This window comes from Taudactylus pleione, unplaced genomic scaffold, assembly GCF_031769625.1.
Source record: "Taudactylus pleione unplaced genomic scaffold, aTauple2 ptg000155l, whole genome shotgun sequence".
NCBI lineage: Eukaryota > Metazoa > Chordata > Amphibia > Anura > Myobatrachidae > Taudactylus > Taudactylus pleione.
The window spans coordinates 1467085-1481934 of NW_028284557.1; the positions used below are offsets into that span (position 1 = coordinate 1467085).

At 40.1% G+C, this 14850-nt stretch overlaps 2 protein-coding genes across 3 annotated transcripts in view; one reads left to right on the top strand and one right to left on the bottom strand.

Annotated features, from left to right (window-relative positions):
- The first annotated feature begins 306 nt into the window (after positions 1-306).
- On the top strand, positions 307-9685 carry SCRN2 (secernin 2). Of its 2 annotated transcripts, none has more exons than XM_088474577.1 (8): positions 307-438; positions 1074-1245; positions 1354-1535; positions 3104-3302; positions 3411-3627; positions 3932-4097; positions 6516-6696; positions 8553-9685. In XM_088474577.1, the coding sequence occupies exons 1-8, from the start codon at positions 425-427 to the stop codon at positions 8778-8780; spliced, it is 1359 nt and encodes a 452-aa protein (XP_088330703.1). In that variant the 5' UTR covers positions 307-424; the 3' UTR covers positions 8781-9685. The 2 variants fall into 2 exon arrangements, with proteins under 2 accessions (XP_088330703.1, XP_088330704.1); XM_088474578.1 differs by having other exon boundaries at positions 8570-9685.
- The window catches only part of LRRC46 (leucine rich repeat containing 46), a 41932-nt gene continuing 36031 nt past the window's right edge, over positions 8950-14850 (bottom strand). Inside the window, exon 8 of the mRNA XM_088474579.1 lies at positions 8950-9620. Within this exon, the coding sequence (XP_088330705.1) occupies positions 9034-9620 (587 nt within the window). The 3' untranslated portion in view covers positions 8950-9033. The remainder of the gene's footprint in view (positions 9621-14850) is intronic.

The following is a 14850-nucleotide window of genomic DNA, read 5'->3' on the forward strand; positions in this document are numbered from 1 at the left end:
GTAAATTGCATCTTTATGGACTAGACAATATATAGTGGATAGAATAACCTGGATTTTTTTCTTCTTTTTTACTTGACATTTCTGAGTTCAGCTACTGCAAATCTTTAACTTTAAATGATTGTTATTCATTAATTTAGACTTATTACAACAGTGCAACTGGAAACAGATGCTAACTGGCACACATTGCGTAATGTTTGAGAACCTGTCCTGTGCTCTAGGATGTAAAAAAAATAACAAATCAGCAACTACGGGCTAAATTAAGTTGAAACATTGCACATACAGTTGCAGCCTCTGGGGGCACTAGCTCCCCGTGCGGCCTACCCGGTCCTGTCTCTCTTAACAGGACATCTCCAGCCCCCAGGCAGGCTTGTCCAAGAATCGGGTGCGTGTACTTGGTGCACTGAACCTGGTGTGCCGCGTCGGAATGAGCGACTGTAGGTAAGTGTCCACAGTCTGGATGGAGCACCCGACCACATCTACGTGCAGCAAAGTTAAGATATAACGTGAACAGAGGTGTCAGCATGTTTTGTTTTATAACTTTTTGATCTGAAACACTTTAAGGATTATGGTAATGTGAACTAGTCTAGTGTTCAATCGCCTTAAAATGGGGAATCTATAGCAAGAGATAGTAGTATAGATGTGTAGGGTAATGTACAACTTTAATAAGTATGTATGCAGTATTAAAATAACTCAAACGAGATATGAAGTGTAGATAGCAACCTTATGTATGTTATGTTTAGAACGAGATGGACAGAATTTAGGGATCTGTAGATGACAAAAGGACACAGGTGTAAATTGCATCTTTATGGACTAGACAATATATAGTGGATAGAATACCCTGGATTTTTTTCTTCTTTTTTACTTGACATTTCTGAGTTCAGCTACTGCAAATCTTTAACTTTAAATGATTGTTATTCATTAATTTAGACTTATTACAACAACAGTGCAACTGGAAACAGATGCTAACTGGCACACATTGCGTAATGTTTTTTTTTTAATCGATATAAGGCAAATAAAATAGTAGTCCTTTGTGTCATGCATTTGTGACATGAAACCTTTTTTTATGTCTGCAGCAACATGTCTGTACCCTTGTACCCCAGCTCATGTGACTGTTTTGTGTCACTTCCCCCGGCCTCGTTGTCCCCTGTTGTCGTGTTTGCAAAGAATTCAGACCGACCTCGAATGGAGGTCCAAGAGGTTGTGTACTTCTCCGCTGCCGCACATCCACCAGGCTCAACAGTCATGGTAAGGACAGTGAGACCCCAACACTGATATATTGCTGCATATTCCCAGTTCTGGTATGTGTTGTGTTGTTCTGTAAATGATATTAGTTGCCTTATGTTCACTGGTTAGTGCACCTTTCTGGAAGTTGAGCAGGCACCGAAGACCCTGGCTGTATTGCTGAGTCGTCCAGCTTGGTTATGGGGGGCAGAGATGGGAGCTAATGAGATGGGGGTTTGCATTGGGAATGAAGCTGTGTGGACCAAGGAGCCGGTGGAAGAGTATGAGGCATTGCTGGGCATGGACCTGGTCAGGTGAGATGAGATGGAGGAGCTCAGCATTTTACACAACAGTCTGTGTTCCCAAAATGCATTGGTAATCAGAATTCTCTTTAAATGTTGTTTTTGAAAAAAATATATTTTACAGGGGTTATATGTACAAGATATAACCATTATTCCATTGATGGGCAACCCCATAAACTTCCAAGGGCCTTTCAACGTTGGGCCGCTCACTACCTATAATTCAAGGATAAAAACCACAACACATGCGACTCAGACCTTACACTTGCTCCAGAAGCCCCACTTGCCACAAAATGCTCCCCCTTGCCATTGCAATTCAACACAAGCCCTGAGATCCCACTAGTATCTTGAAACTCCCCCACAGGACAGTCAGACCTCTCCACATGGATCTGTGACCCCACATGCTCCTCACACCTTGTCCACATGGCTAAATTTAAAGTACAGAATACAATACACTCTGATTGTGCTGCATGACCTCCATGCAGTGTGCAGATGTCACATGATGCGGAATCTGACCACTCCCATTCAGTCTTATTCAAAGCATAGAATCATTTGGTTGGAGCATAGAGCTGTAGGTCATAGCTCACCAAGCTGCTGGTGGCCTTGCGGAACAACTGTTGCAGGCCACTACCTGATCCTGTGTGTAATCATTAGCTCTATCCGCTCTCTTAAAATAAATGTAGTAATAACCAGTTCAGAAGCTCTTGCCATCTTATGTTGGCTTCATCTCTCTATGGCTAGTCCCCTCCACTGTATCACATTTCCAATGTTATGAGGTCTGAGCTGTGCAGCACAAGTAGATTATTTTTCCTAGTGTTCAAATCGAAGTCAGCAACGGACGCTAATGCGATCGCAGCTGTGATTTCCTATGCAGGGCAGCTGCGAAAATATGCTAATGGTTACAAAGATCACCCGAGCATACGGACGCCCACTGCTGCCTTCTTACATGCTTACAACGTTGCTTACCTGTGTAAATATCGATAAAATCGACACACATTGAGCGGCCATCTTGCCCTTGCGGCAGGTCTGACCAGCTGCAGATTCTGCAGCTCGCCTGTCTCACAGAAAGTTCATGCTGCGTAGGAGATCGCAAGGGCTAATTTATGTACGCCCATGTGACGGCGTTCAAAAGGCTAGACACGCCTGCGTTTTTCTGACCACCCCCCCATTACCACCCCCAAACGCTGACTACCTGTCACTCACTTTGAGAGTGGATCTTCCGTGCATCTGTAATCGCAATGCGATTGCTGCGCACACGACTTATATGCATGCGCACTGGCAAACAGTCGCTTGATCTGCGTCCGTAATCGCTATTGCATTCATCTCTGAGTCTGGCTCTATGTCTCCCCCTCTAAAGAAGATGCCATGAACATGAGGACAATTGTTGTATACAATCTCTAGTGTAACGGTTGCAGATAGGATATCCTATGTATTTGCTTATATAACCCCATATTCTTTGAAAACACAAGTAACTATTACTTCTTACTACGGCCTCAGACTAAACTTTATATTATTAAATTACAGGTGTACATATGCTCATCCTCTTTGTTTCCCTTGCCTTGTGTGCTTCCCTTTCTCTGAAGGCTGGCTCTAGAGCGTGCAACTTCCGCTAAAGCTGCAGTGGAAGTTATTACTGACCTGATGTCAAAGTACAGACAAGGAGGCAGCTGTCGAGAAGACCCAGAACCATTTATGTATCACAACACGTTCCTGCTATGTGACCGCCTAGAGGCATATGTCCTCGAGACAGCTGGGACATATTGGGCAGTTGAGAGAATCACCGGGAAGTTACAGTATATTTGAAAAGAACATATATACTTTCTTAATTCTTCATGTATGTTGTGTCTTCCTGTGTCACAGAAATATGTTACACACTGTCCTTCCTACACAGAGGGTGCACGGAACATCTCTAACCAGCTGAGTGTGGGGACAGTGATATGGCAAGAGCACCCCGAGCTTCGCTCCCATGCCCTGGCACAGGGTTGGTGGGATGGAATAGAAGAGTTTAATTTCAGGGCTGTCTATTCTTTAGAAAAACAGCCAGTGCGTATGGAGGCTGCAAAAGCAAGATACAGAACTGGCCAAGCATTACTGCAGGGACAAAAAGGTGAGGAGGAAAAAATATGATGAGATTGTGTCAAAAATAAAATATGCTATAATATACCAGTGGTGCAAACATGATAGGGGCAACAAGTTCCTTTCCGATTGCTGGGTTAACGTTAATAGCCGATAGCAACAAGTGGCACATCTTTGGTACTAGCAGGTATTCCCGCTATGGAATGCCTACCCCTTGAAGAAATAAATTATATATATATAATATATTAGAAGGGGATAGAGAAAGAAAGGGCAGTGGGTACATGGGGCTGAGGGTATATTACCGCATTATTAAATTATTTCCAATTGTGTCCTAGGGCACATCACAGTAGAGTCAATCCTGCAGATTTTGCGTGATAAGAACAGTGGCATCTGTATGGATTCTGGAGGCTTTCGTACCACATCCAGTATGGTTTCTGTGCTCCCTCGCTGTCCACATTTGCCATGCATCCATCTGATGACCGCCACCCCTGACCCATCCAAGTGAGAGACCATTGCTGGGTGTATGTTATGATTACGTGAAATAAAACAAGTAGCGCTAGTGATATAGTTATTAACATAACATATAGACTGTGGTATTTGAATATATAAAACAATTTATTATAAAAAATGTTGCTGATTCCACAATATAATATTGCCTATCAGCATTTAACAATAACATCACAAGTTCTCACCCATAATCTCAAGTCTGTATTAAACTTTGATATAAGATCCTAGTGGGGTACCATCGATGTTGCCTCAATTGGGGACTGTTCTTTAGATGTTGGTACTGGTTGCCGCTAGAGGAGTGTCCCTTAGGTATTATAATCCAATTGGTGGGTCCTCAAGTGATGCGGTTTCCTATATATTATAGTTGCTGTTTGGTAAAATGCCTGGTGCCGCTAGAGGAATGTCCCTTGTATAGAATAGTTCCAGTGCTGGGTCCTCAATTCATGCGGTAGCTAAATAGCAAATTACTGAATGCAGCATAAATGATGTTAAGCATATCACTGAGTCCTCAGCTCCAAGGGCTAGTGTGGTAATTAAGCAGCAAAGTCTACTTGTATATGAAGATAGTCACCCAATCTCCAGGTCCTTAGCTCCAAGAGCTGCTGGGATGAGAGATGATGGTGCAAACGATGTTCCGTTGAGGATCTATAAAGTAGGGTGATGTATAAGAAAAATTCTGACGCGTTTCCCTGCGTCTACCCAATTGGGTATCCCCTTTTTTTCGTATGTTATGATTACCAGTCACTGATAGATATAAACATCTTCCATTGTGCTGCACAGGGGCATTTATAAAAACTAAACAAAAAAAACAAGTTTTGGTCCACAACCAAGAATGCCACATTCATAAATGCCTCTATATGGCACACAAAGGGCATGATTCAGAGGTGCAGGCAGTGCCGATGTCACATGCAAGCGGTCGATGTTTTATGTCTGCCCACGTGTCAGTCGCACTTATACCGATGGTTTGCACTTGGAGACGCAGACAAATCTAAAAGCAAGGAGAGTGAATTTCACTGGGCGTTCCTAGGAGGCAACTGGGGTGGCTAGCCAAATACGGGCGGGTCGCAGACAGTGACTGCGTCTAAAGATGCCAGTGTGACCCTCAGTAGGAAGATCATCGGTCGCCTTATTATATGGACGCGGTTGCGGCAAAGATGCGTCTGCGTGCAGCTCTGAATCAGGCCCAAAATTAACAGTTAATAGAAATAATAACACATCTGTGTACATATATATCAGCTATACTAGTTATCAAGCTCTGTATGTATATTTAGCATATATCATCAGATGGGGAGCTCCTGCAGCAACAAAGATGGACCGGTCCTATTTTGACGTATTTAATCCCTCAATAAAAAAAAACAGGGAAATCCCCAATAAATTCCAAAACGTGTATAAGATCCCTAGAATCGTGCTACAGCGATCTTCGGCCTATAATAGCCTCCCTTTTCCCATGGGGAGAGATGCACTCACCGTTACTAAGATGCCACTAGGTCTTAAGTTCAGGATAGTACGGGCTTATAAAATTAACAGGTGATCACAGGAGTATGGACTGGAGTATATATGGATGTACACTGAAATGCTAATAGAGCAGGATTGAACTTTAGTGATTTGCAAGAGGTAATGCAGCAGCTGTGGCAGGTACTGTGCCAAAGTACCAGTACAAGGCAAAAAGGGTTCCCGGGAAGATCTGTCAATGCAGGAAACAGCAGGCACTGAGTCCCAGTTGTCTAGCAAGTGTCAGGACCAACAACCGGTGTGGCACGTCGTCCTGGTCGCCTGGCAAAAGCCGGGACCTGCTGGGGGAATGAGCCACGGTGGTGGCTTGTAACAAAGGCTCACAAAATTCAGAAAATGGATGGATCATATATGTGCGTGTATAGTAGCTCTTATCTTTATTTTTTTTTCCTCTACCACTGCTCCTTTCTCTCTAATTCTCTCTCCCCTGGCACTTTCTCCCCAATGATCCTTCTCCCTCCCCCAGTCTCTATCACCACCCCCTCTCTGACGCAGGTGGGAGAAGTAAGAAGTCATACATTCCAAAGTGATGACAATTTTTTTTGTCAGCAGTCAATTCTATTATATAGATTGTAAATACTAGTAAAGGTACCCGGGGTCACCTCAGTCTGCACCTCCTCTTAGCAAATTATTATATAGATTGTAAATACTAGTAAAGGTAACTGGGTCACCTCAGTCTGCACCTCCTCTTAGCAAATTATTATATAGATGTAAAATATATTGAAATCATTTGATCTAAATCAATGTAAGATTATTTGGAATAATACATTCAAAGGAGTCCTGAGTCTCTGTACCAGGGTGTACCACTGGACTACAATTAGTGCTGAACAATTTCATCTAAAAATCCCTATTCATTCATTGACTTTCTCTGTGGTCTTGGCTGCCTTTGTTTTGTTGCAGGTCTGTATTTAAACCTTTTGTGTTTGGTTCCCGAGTGACACAAGTTCCCTGGGTGTTGTCACCTAGTTTTGGAGAAAACGACCCTGTCAGGCAGATTCCTCGCTTTCAGACGCAGGTGGACAGGAGACATGAGCTCTACAGGCTCCACCAGAGGGCAATGGATGCCTGTGAAGGCAATGAGGTATAAATATGATGATGATAACAAAGGCTACATACAGAGCATTTACAGTAAATAGCCAATATTAGGTGTGGTAACTTACAGTATGCTTGTGGTGAAACAGTAAATTCACATTCTCAAATTATTGTGTGATTGGGTACCTTTTAAGACATAGGGTGGTATGCAATTAGTTTTGCACCCGCGATAAAGTTCCGTCCTGCCGGACTTTTCTCCTACATCGTGTCTTTTGGCCGCGGAAACTTATTGGACGCGTCCCCGCTATTCGCCCTATTCAATTCCAAACGACGTGAAAACAGCAACACGCAAAGTCAGAACAGGCAGAAAGTGGTGTCAGGATCCGGGAAATCAGCCCAAAAAATGCAAAAACATTGGGGATCAATGTAGTAGTGCCCGATTAGTCCTACTTAAACAGTTTGGGGTATTTAAGTTGGTACAATTGCCTCTAATTAGCGCCTTTGCACAAGTGGTGAAGAATAGCATTAAGCAGTTTTTTTTTTATGAAAATAAGGAGTCCTGTTAAATTTGGGGCACTTGAAAATGGGTGCAAGCATAGTTTAAAGTAGCTAAAGTGAAGTTTTAATATACGTAAAAAAACGCACCTGCAGCAAACACCTGCAATCAAAAAAACACCTCACCCATACTTGCAGACCCCAAAAAAGTTGCAGTAGTTTTTGCTTGTACCCCCACTTTGTACTTTAACCCCCAAAATGAAAGTACTTTTTTGGGGTGTTCCTCACTTTTTTTTTTTTTTTTTTTTAGGGATTTTTTTGACGCAGTTATCCTTTGGGGGCCTGTCCCAAGGGTTCTGAGTGGTTCCCCATCTTTGCACTCCAAAACAAAACAAAAATGCACTTTTCTCCTGCTATTGAGAGGCAAATCTTTTCCGCCTATTACATTACATTGACTATCCACGTACACGAAAAGTACTTGGAATTAAATACGGAGATAAGTTTCCGACTGGCAAAAAGTCGCAATCGGCTATACTTTTTTGCGGATCTCGGCTTTTCGCTTTTAATTGAATACAGGCCTTAAGCTGGGTAGACACCTAATAGATATATCTGCAGACTGCCAGTACACACAGCATGATGAGCAGATATATCTGCCATCGGCTGTGCAGCACAGGCGATGCAATACAGTATGTCTGTGAACAACATCACACAAAGACATATCACTGGTGCACACTGGCCGACACACACACGATATATTGGTTGATCAATTCATCAGCCAATATATATGCCAGTGTGTACCCAGCATTATAGGGATTGTTTGGAACAATCCTCCTCCCTCCAGTTGGTCTGCCCTATGTTGCATATATACGTTAAAAAATGGATACTCCCCTTTAAATTGTAACAAACTACCAATCAAAAAGTAATATATAGGAGGGTGTATTTTTCCAGTGTTGGCAAGAACCCTGGCACAGTGGTCCTTCCTCACAGTGATGGATTCAGTTCTGAGTAGGGCCCTACTTGTGTGATTTTTCTATGTTCTTCCTATGTTTGCACACACTGAAGACCACTGGTATGTATATTAATGTGTGCGTTAGGGAATATAGGGGAGTAACTCAATTGCCGGCAATGTGCGTGAATGTGCACATTGCTGAGAATGTTAGAGGAACATTGCAGATTTTCTTCACACCTCTATGGGCTATAAAGGAAAATTGGTGATGTTTGTGTCTGAGTTGCTGGGGAAATGGCCTGAATGTCAGCAACCTGCAGTCATCATGATCAATTGATTTGCCTCCATATAATTCAATTTAAGCTCCACGAAGGCAGGGAGTAATGTGAACAATTAAATATCTGTAAAATGCACAGAATGGATGCACTATATGAATAACTTAATAAAGTAGATCATCATGACAGTCCTTCTCTCTGGGCAGGCTGCTCAACAGAGACTACAGGAAAAGCAAAGAAAAATGGAAGCTGACAATCTTGTATTGGTCAATAGTCTGCTGGATGGAAGCAAGCTCCCTGACCTTATGGACCTGTATGACCCATTTCTGCTCAGTGTGGAGAAGGAACTTGCATTGTACAGAGAAGAAAACCAGTAATAGCACAGTTCACCGTACTCTTTACTATTGTAGTGTCTGATTACACCATTGGCCCAACCAATAACAACATTAATGATATTTATATCATTTAATATACATGTTGCTAAAACAATCAACAAATATTGTAGTTACAATCATTTTTTTTAACTACTCTATGCACTTGTAGAGTACACTAAGTACAGTTAAGGAAGGGCTAGTTTAGTGTTTGCCTTTGTTTTTGGGGGGGGGGGGGGATCTGCTGTAGTTTTTTGTAGAAGGGAGTCTGTCTCTCATTCGGAGTGTTTGAAGAAGAGTCAGCTGTAGCAAGTAGTAGTAGTAGTTTTTTTTGTGGTGACAGACTGTAATTTCCTGGTGAAGGGAGCAGATCTAGCTTGTGTTTCGTTTTGTGTAGATGTAGCTGTGCCGCCTATTCTTCCTGAAGAAAGGTTCTTTGTTTGTGAAACTTTTGGTTGTAGATCAGAACATGGCATTTTTCCGGCAGAGCTCCTGTTAAATGTTAATCCTGACTTTCTAGCTTCAGATTGGGTGGGTTGGACTGCTATCTGTTTTTTAGGGATAGCTTTGGAGGCTAACACAGAGGTGCCAACGTTCCGATGGTCACTGGCCTTTTTTCCAACTGAAACAGTAGTCTGCGCATCTTTCTTAGAAGTAATAGGGGTGACCGGCTTGCTCTTAGAGGTGGAATGCTGTGGGTTTGTACAATGAGGAGATATGGTAGAAGGCTCTGGGAGTTCTGCCTTGCAGGAATCCATCCTGGCTGAGGCAAGCGGCTGAGCATCAGTATTACTCATCTCCGAGAGGCGCTCTTCATGTTCTCTCAGTGCTCTGCTTTTCCTCTGATTAGACCTGTGCAGCATCTCCTGACTCGTAGATGATAGACCTGAAAAAAATGAAATAATGCTTGGGGAAAAAGGAAAATAAATGGATACACAATTAATTTTTTTATGTGCTGAAAACTGCAATATTATTTAATATTATTACAAGAAAATCCATTTGTGGTATTTTTTCATAATCTGAACTGTATAGAAATATACAGTGGTGGCCAAAATTGCGGACACTTTTTGAAATTTTAATGTTTTTCAACTTCGGATGCTTATAAAAACCGTTACACTTCACGCAGTGCAATGATTCATATATCAAATGAAAGGAAAATTTAATGCTGAATTCAACACAATAAACAGAGGTCAAATATTTGCATTACAAGGGAAGTTATGCAGTGAAATCAACACTTAGGGTGAAAATCCCTGTGTACTTAGGATGTTACTGTCCTATCATTATTTTTCAAGACAGCAGCACAGCGACAGGGCATTGAGTCAACCAATGTTTGGAGCTCTTCCTTCTTTTTTATGTGGTGCCATGAGACAATTATAGCCTCAATTAATTGTCTTTTATTGGATGGATGCCTCAGATGTACCAGTTTTTTCAAACAGAACCACAAATGTTCTATGGGGTTCAGGTCTGGGCTGTTTCCTGGCCATCCCAGCACCTGTTGTTATTCTCCGTGAACCCCTTTTGCATGTCCGTGCAGTGTGGCAGGGAGCTGAATCCTGCTGGAAAAAAAAAATGGGGCATTATCTGGAAAAAGATCCCTGATAGAAGGTAGAAGTTTTGGTTGTAGGATGGTGTCAATGTACTTTCTGCTGTTCAGTGTGCCATCTATGACATAAAGGCGGCCTACAGCATCTGCTGTCATACATGCCCAGATCATAACACTTGTAGGATTCTTTGTTGTCGCTTGAATAAAATCTGGATGTACCTCTTCCCCGATGCGACGTCTCACATATTTCTCCCATCACTACCAAATATCGATATCTTAGTTTTGTCACTCCATATCACTTATTTCCACTGACCTTCTATCCATGCAATGTGTTCTTTTGCCCACTGTATTCGTTTATGCTGCTGCTTTTTATTCAGCAATGGCTTTTTCCGGGGAATCCTACCTTTTAGGCCAACCTCCGTTAGTCTTCTCCGTTCCGTTCTTGCACTGACAAAAACACCAGTTGCACTCAGTTTACTGCTAATGGCCGCAGATGACATCCATCTGTCCCTGACGCAAATTTGTTTTATTCTCCTATCATCAACAGCTGTTGTGCACTTTTTCCGGCCTTTTCCTTCTTTGTTTTGTATAGATTGTGTTTCCTGATAGCGTAAACAAAACTTTCGTACCCCTGATGTTGTCACATTCCCACCAATTTCTCTCGCAAGACCATTTTCACTTAACACCACAATCCTGGATCACGTCGCTGTGCTGCGGTCTTGAAAAATAAAGGATTCCCAACGAAATACTGATAGGGTGAAAATCCCTGTGTACTTATGATGTTACTGTCCTAAGTGTTGTTTTCACGGCATAACTTCCCTTGTAATGCAAATATTTGACCTCTGTTTTTATTGTGTTGAATTAAGCATTAAATTTCCTTTCATTTGATATATGAATCATTGCACTGCGTGAAGTGAAACAGTTTTTATAAGCATTCGAAGTTGATAAACATTCAAATTTCAAAATCTGGAGTGTTCTATGCACACCTAGTTGCATTTCTAGATTTCCTTAGAGATGGACTACTAATTTTTTGTCACAACACAAAGAAGCTAGGGGTTGTCTCAAATGGCGCACATACAAGAATAAAGATAAAAATTAACTTTTATTGATTTTTTAAAATCTAGTACTGAAGCGAAATATAAAAACTCATCACAAACACACACGTATAATAATGGTGACAACTTGAAATACACAAAAAAATTGTGAATTAAAAATAGAATCCCACTGTATATCTCGTAATAGTAATCCAATATTATGATCCCATGTAGAAATATAAATGGCAATGTGCTATAATGACAATTGAATGCACAAGACTACATAATAGACTGTGATATTCTCTATATCTATTTAAGGCACCCTTACAAATAGACCCCCTATCCAATCATATGGGAACATATGTAATTGTTAGTAAACCCATCCAGGGTGCAAATAACACATAGCCTTGATTGAGTGGTTTTCATCATAACCTTACAGTCTATGAAAATTATTAATTTAACAGATAGGATCCTTACTAAGGACCAGATTAGTATTCTACATAAGGGATGGTCATTTTCACCTGCACAGAAAATGGATATCTTTGAATGTGAAAAAGATATTAATCTTTTTACGAGAAAAATTCTCCTCAAAAAATTTTTGCAAATAAAACTTTTAGTGACAAATCTGATAGTATGTCTTCAGAGGTCACAATGAATTTAACTGAGGAAGATCTCCAAGCGGTGGCAATATTGGAGGAATTGGAAAATAACATTGATCCCCCAATGATTATTAATACACAATCGTATAACAAGAGTAAGATTAAGAAAAAATCTTCCTTTTTTCCTGATTTCAAAATCTGTCCAGCAGTAAAAGTGTATCAGGATTTGGTTTCGAAAGATTTAGAACAATTATACCATAGAACAAAATACTGTCCCATTTTCAATGACAATACCACCAGAGATGAAAGAGGGGCAATATAGGAAATGGCTGAGTGGCATGATACTATCATCAAACCATCAGATAAAGGGGGTAACCTAGTTTTATGGCCAAGACAAATGTACACTGATGAACTTAATAAACAACTTGAGGATACTAAATGTTACAAACGTTTAATATTTAACCCTACCCAGAACTTTAAAATTCAGTACAATAGATTAATTACACAAGCATTTGAGAATGGAATAATTAACAAGAATGATAGAGATTATTTAAGAACGGATAAACCTAAGGTACCTACTTTGTACCTACTCCCCAAAATACACAAGAATGATAAGATACCACCTGGCAGACCTATAGTCTCGGGCGTCAAAAGCTTGACTGAAAAAGCGAGTACTTATGTAGATCAACATCTAAGGAGACATGTGCTTGCTTTACCATCCTACACCAGAGACACAATGGATGTGTTATTAAAGTTACAGGATCTGTCAGTTAATCCAGGAGTATGGTTGGTATCATGTGATGTTGAAAGCCTATATACAAGCATAAATCACGACAGAGGTATATCAGCGGCCAAGTACTTCCTGGATATGGAGACGCATAGTGATTTCAATGACTTTCTCATTACATTATTAGACTTCATATTGAAGAAGAACTATTTCTTATGTAATGAACAGTACTATCTCCAGGTAAGAGGGACGGCGATGGGCACAGCTTGTGCCCCGACGTACGCCAACCTCTACCTGGGATGGTGGGAGAGGGAGGTACTTTTTAAAGAGTTACATGATGTATATACGAACCACATTTTGTTGTATTTGAGATACATAGATGACATCCTGATGTTCTGGGAGGGGGACAAAGATCTATGTGAACAATTCATTGGTATGCTGAACCACAATGAATTAAATGTGAAGCTGACCATGGAAATGAGCCAGTCACAAATCAATTTTTTGGATCTAGCAATACAAGTAGGAGAAGATGGAATGATATCTACTGATATTTACAGAAAAAGTACTGCCACTAATAGTGTACTCCATAGTAGCAGTGCCCACCTTCCCACAACCATTAAGGCCATCCCGAAAGGAGAGCTACTATGAGCGAAGCGTAATTGCTCACAACTGAACACTTATGAAGAAAGGAGCAATCAAATATGTAGTAGACTGGAGAAGAGAGGTTACAGAAAAACAATTATTAAACGGGCTGTAAAAGATGTTAAGAAATATTCTAGGAAATCTCTTTTAATACCTAAGAAGAAGAATTCAGAGGATGAGCCTGTTAGATTCATAGGGACTTTTAATACACAATGGAAACAGATTAATCAAATCTTGCAGAAACATTGGCCTATTTTACACTCTGATAGAGATTTGGCAAAGATCTTACCTACAAAAGTTCAAACGAGCTGGAGGAGGTCACACAATTTAAGAGATCGATTAGTACATAGTCATCTTACATCAGTTAAAATGCCAAGGTATAACAAGATGGGATCTCACAAATGTGGTCACTGTAAATCTTGCCAATATATGACACGTAAAGAACAATTTCTTGATAAATATGGCAAGAATTGGAGGATTGGAGTTGTATACCATTTGGAGTGCCCATGTGGCAAAAGCTATGTAGGTAAAACTAGCAGACCCCTAAAAATCAGAATTCTGGAACATGTTGGTACCATTAGAAATTCAAGACAGGATCAAATGAAATTTAAACCACTAACCTCAGTGGCTAGACATTTTTTGAAATACCATGAAGGGAGTCCTCAAGGATTGAGAGCCTTTGGTATGAAAAGAATTAACCTGGGAATTAGAGGGGGTGACCTTGATGAACAGCTCCTACAATGGGAAACTAAGATGATTTTTCTCATGGACTGTATATATCCCAAAGGATTAAATGAAGGGAATAGTTATGGCGCCTTTTTGTGAGGTTAATTATTCCTCTTATGGAGATCATTTCTTATGAAGAATTATATGGTCAGATTAATCAGGAAGACCTTTCATAACTGTTACGTACTTTCTATTAATGGCATGGAATTGGGAGCAGCACTAATATCCTGTATATTATCCCTATATATATATATATATGTTGGATTTATACACCAATAATGGTGGATTTTGATTATATTTTTATCAATGATGGTGAGATATCTGTATTTCAATATTTTTATTTATTTTACAATGCCATGTATTAATAGGACAATAACGATAATTTAAGGGTAGTAATTATAAGGGTGGAAGTCATATTAATTTAAAGATACTGTAATATTGGGGACACTTCTTTTTTAAACAGAGCAATTTAATTGATATATTGTCACATATACTTTTTAAATGTATTTTCTTCACTATGTTTATGCTATAATGGATATACATTAATATTTTCTTCACTCTGGGTGTTTTTCACTTTTATTTCTAATTCAGATTAATAACTGATCTTATTTATACTTAATTCACTATTTGATTATCACTAATATTATTATATTATTTTACATTTTTTCTTTTGTATATTTATGTATTGCACAATTTAGTAATTAATTTAGTTGCACTCAATTGAAAACGCTTTTAGTTGTCACTTTCTCATACAATTTTTAGAGCACATAGCATGTTAGCCATTGTCACATACACTTTTGAGAGCACCAGCACATATAATGTCACCTTGGCACGTTAATAATAAT